At 41.2% G+C, this 6498-nt stretch overlaps 1 protein-coding gene across 1 annotated transcript in view; it reads left to right on the top strand.

Annotated features, from left to right (window-relative positions):
- Nucleotides 1-311: 311 nt before the first annotated feature.
- The window catches only part of MMP16 (matrix metallopeptidase 16), a 169403-nt gene continuing 163216 nt past the window's right edge, over nt 312-6498 (top strand). Inside the window, exon 1 of the mRNA XM_054295490.1 lies at nt 312-662. Coding sequence (XP_054151465.1) covers nt 531-662 — 132 coding nt within the window. The 5' untranslated portion in view covers nt 312-530. The remainder of the gene's footprint in view (nt 663-6498) is intronic.

Raw genomic sequence — 6498 nt, 5'->3', positions numbered from 1 at the left:
GCGGCGAGGGGCGAGGCGAGCCAGGGCAGGGCAGCGAGCCGAGGCGAGCCGGGCCGGGCCACGCCGGGCCACGGCAGAGAGCCGAGCCGAGCCAAGCCCAGCCGAGCCGAGCCAAGCCGAGCCGGCCCGCCTTCCCCGGGAGGAGGCGGAGGCTGAAGGGGAGGAGGCAGGAGAGAAGGAGGAGAGGTGGAGGAGGCGGAGGAGGCGGGAGCGGAGGGAGGACACGGGGAGGCGGCTGCTGCTGCTGGGCAGAAAGGAGTCGTGCAGGAGCAGCGGCTGTACTCGGACGCCACATTCCCTCTGTACGGGGCTGGTGGTGAGGATGAGCGAGAGCTGACCCTGCCGCGCCGCCGCCTGTGCTGTGAAGTGTCTGCTCCTCCTCCTCCTTCTCTTCCTCCTCCTCCCCGGCTGTGGGTGAACCTGCGCTACGGGCTCTTCACCGACACGGAGGAGGCTGGTTTGTTTTGTGCATTTGTTTAAGGCAAAGAGAGAGAAAGAGAGGTCTTCCACCCGCTGAAGCACAGTTCACTATGATCGTACTCGCATCCAGCACTGGAAGCCGGTTGGATTTCGTTTCTCAATCCAGGGTGTTTTTCTTGCAAACCTTCATTTGGATTTTATGTGCTACAGTGTGCAAAGCGGAGCAGTATTTCAATGTGGAGGTAAGATCAGCCGGATGCGTGTGCGAGCGTGTGTGCTTCCCCCTCTCCCTTTCCTCCCTTCCCTTTTTTTTTATGTCCCTCAAATCAAATCAAATCAAATCAAATAGCCAGCCAGCCATGTCTTCCAGCAGCCAGGGCATACGTCTGTGTAGGCTTTCCTTCCAGCCGCCGGTAGCTAGCTCCCCTCCCCGCGCTGCCCCGCCTGATGGATGCGTTTCAGCCGGAGATCCCGTTATCCCGGCTGCGCGATGCCGGGCGCTGGAGCGCAGCCCGCGGGAGACGGGGAACCCTCACCCGGGCACGGAGGAAACCTGGGGCGCAGAATGTACATGCAGCTCAGGAAAGGTTCCCTGAATGTCTTGGACTTAAGATACCACCGTATTGCTGAGTTTTCTCAGCCTTTTTTGGTTTGGTTTGGTTCGGGTTGGATTTTTTTCCAAGAAGAATGAATGAAAGAGCGTTATGGGGACAGAAGGAAGGAAACTTGAGATTTTTGGCACGTTTCTTTGTTGTAGAGTATCTAAAAAAAATAAGAGCTTTTTCCCATGTAGACGTCAGAGAAATAGTTGCCACTAGAAATAGTGAAACAAATGGCATAAAGGTGCAACTACAGCTCGGAAGTTAGGGGGTGTGGAGGACAAGGAAACAGCATTTTGTCTGAGAGAAAATGAAGATTAAAATGTGGGTATACCAAGATGGGGCAAACCCTAAGAGTTTACACTTACAGTGACCACCCATTTCCAGTCGCCCTTGTCTACACACCCAGTTTTCCCATTAGGAGTTTTTGCATAGTGCTTTCACGTAACTAATGTTTCTTTACTGACTTTTATCATCTTTGCATATGTTCTTTCCTCCTTTTTCTCTGTCCTGTCATTCCATTTCTTCTGCTATGATCCCTTACTCTACTGCAATGTGATATGTCTATTTCCTTCTTTTCCTTGTCAATTCAACTTATTGATTTTTCTTGCTATGTCTCTGTAATTTATCTGTGTTCTTTCAGATTCTTACTTGTAATTCTAGTATTCTGTTAGGTCACTCTGTACCTTCACTTTCTTCTGTCCTGCCAACCCCACTCAAAACTTTCTGCTGCACCCATACACCAGCCTTTTTTGTTTTATAGTCTCTTTAGTCTCCTGGGTTCCCATGCATCTTCCTCCCAGAAAAACGAAGTCTGTGTCCCTGTCTCACACATATGCACACTTGCTTATTTTATATCAGCTCTGGTTCTCACTCAGTGACACACATTCTTGCTCCTTTCTCTGACAAGATTGCTCATGCAGATAGATCCTCCTCTGTTACTAGACTGTTTATCTGAAGTTCTTACCTGTATGTCTTCTCCCTCTGTTTCATGCAAGATCATGTCAAGTGTATAAAGAACCCACATTTTCCTTCTCTAAGTCTGTTTTCATCCTGCCCTTTCCTTTTCTTCAGGCAGTTGCCTCTGCAATTCTCTCAGCTTAACAGCACTCATCCATTGATTCTTTCTTTGACTTCCATCTCTCCAGAAAGTACTGTCTTTTTACTCCATCATTAAAATCTCTCCTGATTAGAAATCTGAGTCTTTTTTCTCTGTCATCTGTGCTCTAGTCACTCTTTTGATCCTTATCACAAATGCGCATCTCTGCTTCTGTTGGACTGTAAGGTCTTTGGAGCAGGACTCATGTCTTCTCACATGTTTATCTGATGTGTACCATGCTCGAGTCTGGAGTACAACTGTGAGACTTCTGCTATATGAATATTAAAACTGCATATTTAGGAGCACACATTGGTGTTTTATCCTTCTGCTCATGTCCTCAGCTGCCTTCTTTGCTGATGAGCAGGGGAAGGAGCGTGGAAGAGAGGAAGTTGCTCTCTATATCCTCCCCATGCTTCGCAGGCTGGCCCCCTGCAGAGTATAGGGATGAAATTCCAGCGACAGAACTTTCTCCTCCCACAGCAGTCTGCTTTGCTGGCATCTGGCTCTGCTGGAGAGACGGGCGGCAGATGGAGCTAGTGTGGGAAGAGAAAAAGATTGGTTTAGTCAAGTGGAATATGAACAGGAGGCCAGCTCCAGTCAGGAGGAGGTTTTCTGAGGAAAGAAAGGAAACCCTTTCATTTTCGCCACCTCTTCCATGTGGAAAACAGCAAATTCTGAGGGTAAAGGCAATATCAGGAGCAAGAAACAGTGTTGGATAGAATGAAGTGGCATGTATATGAGGGCATGTATTTCTCCTTTTTGAAGTATCTTCTGCTCTTCTTTCCAGCCCTGCTGAAAACAAATGCTGTACCAATGCTTCCAGTCTTTTCACATTTAAGTCTGAGCCACACATTGCTGGGAGCCAGAAGAGTGTTCCAGGGGATTGTTGTATTATTTGAGAGTTGTCCTAATATGAGGTTTTTCCCTAGGTCACTGGCTTTGATCACTACTAGTGACATGGTCCTGGCCTAAATGAACTTCTCATTTGCCCCAGAACAGCCATTGCTGTGTTCACATTGTTTGGATAGTGCTGAAAATTCAATTTTCTTTTTGCTGGGAACAGCAAAGGCTAAAAGCATGGGAAATTTGAGGCAAAGGACTTGGCAACAGCAAGTATGTATTGTGCTGTAAAACTCTGCGTGTCAGCACAAGTGCCTACAGCAGTTGTACTTCAGAGTAAATGGTGAAAATGTAACAAAGATTTTGTATGAGGATAAGAATAAATATGCAAAGTAGGCTTCAGGAAAGAAGTAATGTACATACAATGGAATGAAATGTCACTGGAAAAAATTGCTTAGGATGGTTGGAAAACAAATTTACTTTTCATTCTTTCTTGTCTTTAAATAAAATACAGATAATACCTGTTGAACATTATAAAATATGGAGATTATTTATTTCCTCTTGTTCTGTCTTGTTTAATCCACTTTCCTGATTGATAAGTAAAATCTGTTCAGTCTTGTTGAATTTTTTGGTTTGTTTCAGTGATGTGAGCCAGGTCAGTTCTTAGAGGATACTACTGTAGCTCAAAGGCATTAAATAATAATGTTTCCTTTTAAAAGTAAAACACAATGCTGAAATTTACAAGCTTGTATGAACATTTCGGTTCCTTGTAATTTGGTTGTCTCTCCGTAAAATTTCTTTTAGCCAAAGAACTGAATGGAGGAATTCCTCAAGCTTCCAATTATAGCTGAATTCAGCTGTCTGTCCTGAAATGTATTCATGTATACAGTATTTCATGTAATAGCCACAGCAGAATAGGTTGCAGATCATGGAGTATGGTACATGAGAGGGGCACGCTTGCGCTTTGTATTGTTGAGAGTTTTGTGTTAAAGCTCCATGAGAAATGTTTATAACTGATAGGTTAAGAAATCATGATGAAATTTAGGAATCACTTACTCATATATAAAGGAAGGTCTTAGCATTAATTTTCAAAGTTCATTGATTATCAGTATCATTTTTGTGAGACTTTTTTTCTGACTAAAACTAAGAGCTACACTCTTAGCTCCCTCTTTTAGAGCTGAACTATTGGTCCAAAACAGTAACTTCATCAAGTATATTAATGAAAGACTATGTCATCAATGTTGAATTTTGCTGCTATTTTCAACTATTTCTGTACACTAGTAGGGGAAGACGTCCATCAATGAATGGAATTGAATGGAATAGCAGTTACAAAAAGAGCATTTCAAGTACAAGACTGAATCAAACACATAGAGGGTAATTGTTACTAAAAAGTGATTGAGCAACAAATTACCTTCTTCCTCCTACTGGGCTCCTCACTATAGTAGTAAAATTTTGTGTGGCTCACATAAAGCTCCTTTGTGTGTTACTGGGGGTGTCTATAGATGGTCTTTCACAAGTATCTATATATGCATCTAGTGGGTATCCATATATATATTTGCTTTCCTAAACCAAACAATATTGCACTGTTTGAGCTGTATTGTTCTGCAAATTTATCTCCTAATGCCATCCATTAGCTTTTGTATGTACTTGAATAATAAGTAGGTTTATATTTTATTAACTATTAAATATCTAATATAAAAAATGAAGAGAAATGTTACCTTTTTGGTTTGGGAAAAATGGTTATTGAAACAAAAATATCTTGATCAGAAGACAGGATCAGCATGCATCTAGAATAAGATTGATCTCTGGAACATAAAGCTGCTTACTCTTACTTAGGTGGGTATCTGCCTAAGCCCTGTCGAGGAAAGTGTTTTTAGAATTACACCTAGTTTCATTGACTGTATCTGTAATGTGGGAAACACTACAGAGAAAGCATGCCTCATCATCTCTCTCCTCAAGCTGGCAGTTCTGCTGTTTTCCTCCTTCTGTTGCTAAATGTATAGTCTTGAATCCCTAGGGGAGGTCTTAAAATTACTCTTATTTTAGTGTGAGCAGATCTTTGAAACAATACAGTCATTTCCCATTTTCAAAAGTGGGGTAGTTAAATTGCATGTTATGGAACAAAACACAGTGGAATCCAAACTTCAGAAAAATAACATCAGTCTCCTCCATGGTAGTAAGTTTCTGAGAACCCCATTGTTTTCATTGTTAATAAACTTCACAATTAGCCTCCAGCTCCTGCTAAATGATATAAGGCATGACCTTTTATTCCATAAGCTCTTAGTCTTTTAGGCTTAAAACCAGACCAATTTCATTCTTCAGCTGGCATCTGAAAAGGAATAAACATTTGGGAGGGGAATAAATCCTCCAAAGCACTTTTACACACTTTTGAACTAGTGGTCTTGGTTATGAGGTTTATAGGCACAACACAATTCTTTTATAGTTCATTAAAATGCAAGCTGAAAGTCATGGAATAGCAGTTAATGTGGTTTTGGTACCAACAGTGCCATGTGTCCCAACAGGAATTTAGAGGATCTTCTGCATTGTCTGAAGTTACAGTCAGTATGCAGGATATTCTCAATTACTTAAATCTGGAATCTCACTCTTGCGTAGGATATCAATGAAATGAACTGGACTTTTGTTAGAACAAGGAGTTCAAACTGAAATTGTTAGAAAGATGGAGAGGAGTTACTGAATTAGGTGATGAAGATGATTAGTGGGCAAAATATTAGTCAAAGAAAATACAGATATAATGTGGTATATTTCCTATTTGCTTATTTATGAAATACAGATACAAAGAAAACCTCCTATAAAGGTCTCTGGTGAGCAGATATATCTAGATAAGGAAAATAATTGGAAAATTATGGGTCTGATGGAAGGCAACTGAATGCCTCTCTATCCAAGAAGGAGAATACCTACTATATAATGAACTGCCTCTCATTTGATTCAAAAAAATACATGTGAAGAAATACTTAGTAGTTAGAGTGCATTTACTCCTGTAAAGTATGAGATTATTTTGTGCTACTGACAGTGCAGGGAAGTTAATGGATTCTGTTGCCTGTATTTTTTCAAAGACAGGTTGGAAGTATGTTGCCTGTTCTTATGACTTCACTGCTGACATACTATTTTATACCTTAAGTACAAAACATATTTGTTTATTATTGTACTTCAACTTGTTTTCCTGTTGTAAATTTTTGTCAGCTTAGTGTTTAGGCATCACAGTTATTAGTGAATCTCAATTCTACTAAAGAAAAGAAATAAAATGGTTAAAGAGATTTCTGTAATCACCTTATGTAGTGCAAGATAAAACTACAAAAACATGTATTCCTAATGTTTTCTGACATGAGAGCTTACTAAAATAAATACAATATTTATTGGCCTACCAGTAAACCTTGAACAAGCGCAAGCTTTCCCATTCCATTATTTGGAAGGCATAATGTAAAACTCCTGCATAACCCTTCATTGTTTCTTCAAAGTGGGTATACTGTGTTCTTTAACTGGTTTACGATTAATGCTGCTCTTTGTCAGTTTTATTTGAAT

This window comes from Melozone crissalis, unplaced genomic scaffold, assembly GCF_028551555.1.
Source record: "Melozone crissalis strain CALT ecotype California unplaced genomic scaffold, PUWL_Pcris_2 ptg000002l_1, whole genome shotgun sequence".
Classification (NCBI taxonomy): domain Eukaryota; kingdom Metazoa; phylum Chordata; class Aves; order Passeriformes; family Passerellidae; genus Melozone; species Melozone crissalis.
This window is presented reverse-complemented; position numbering and strand designations above follow the sequence as displayed.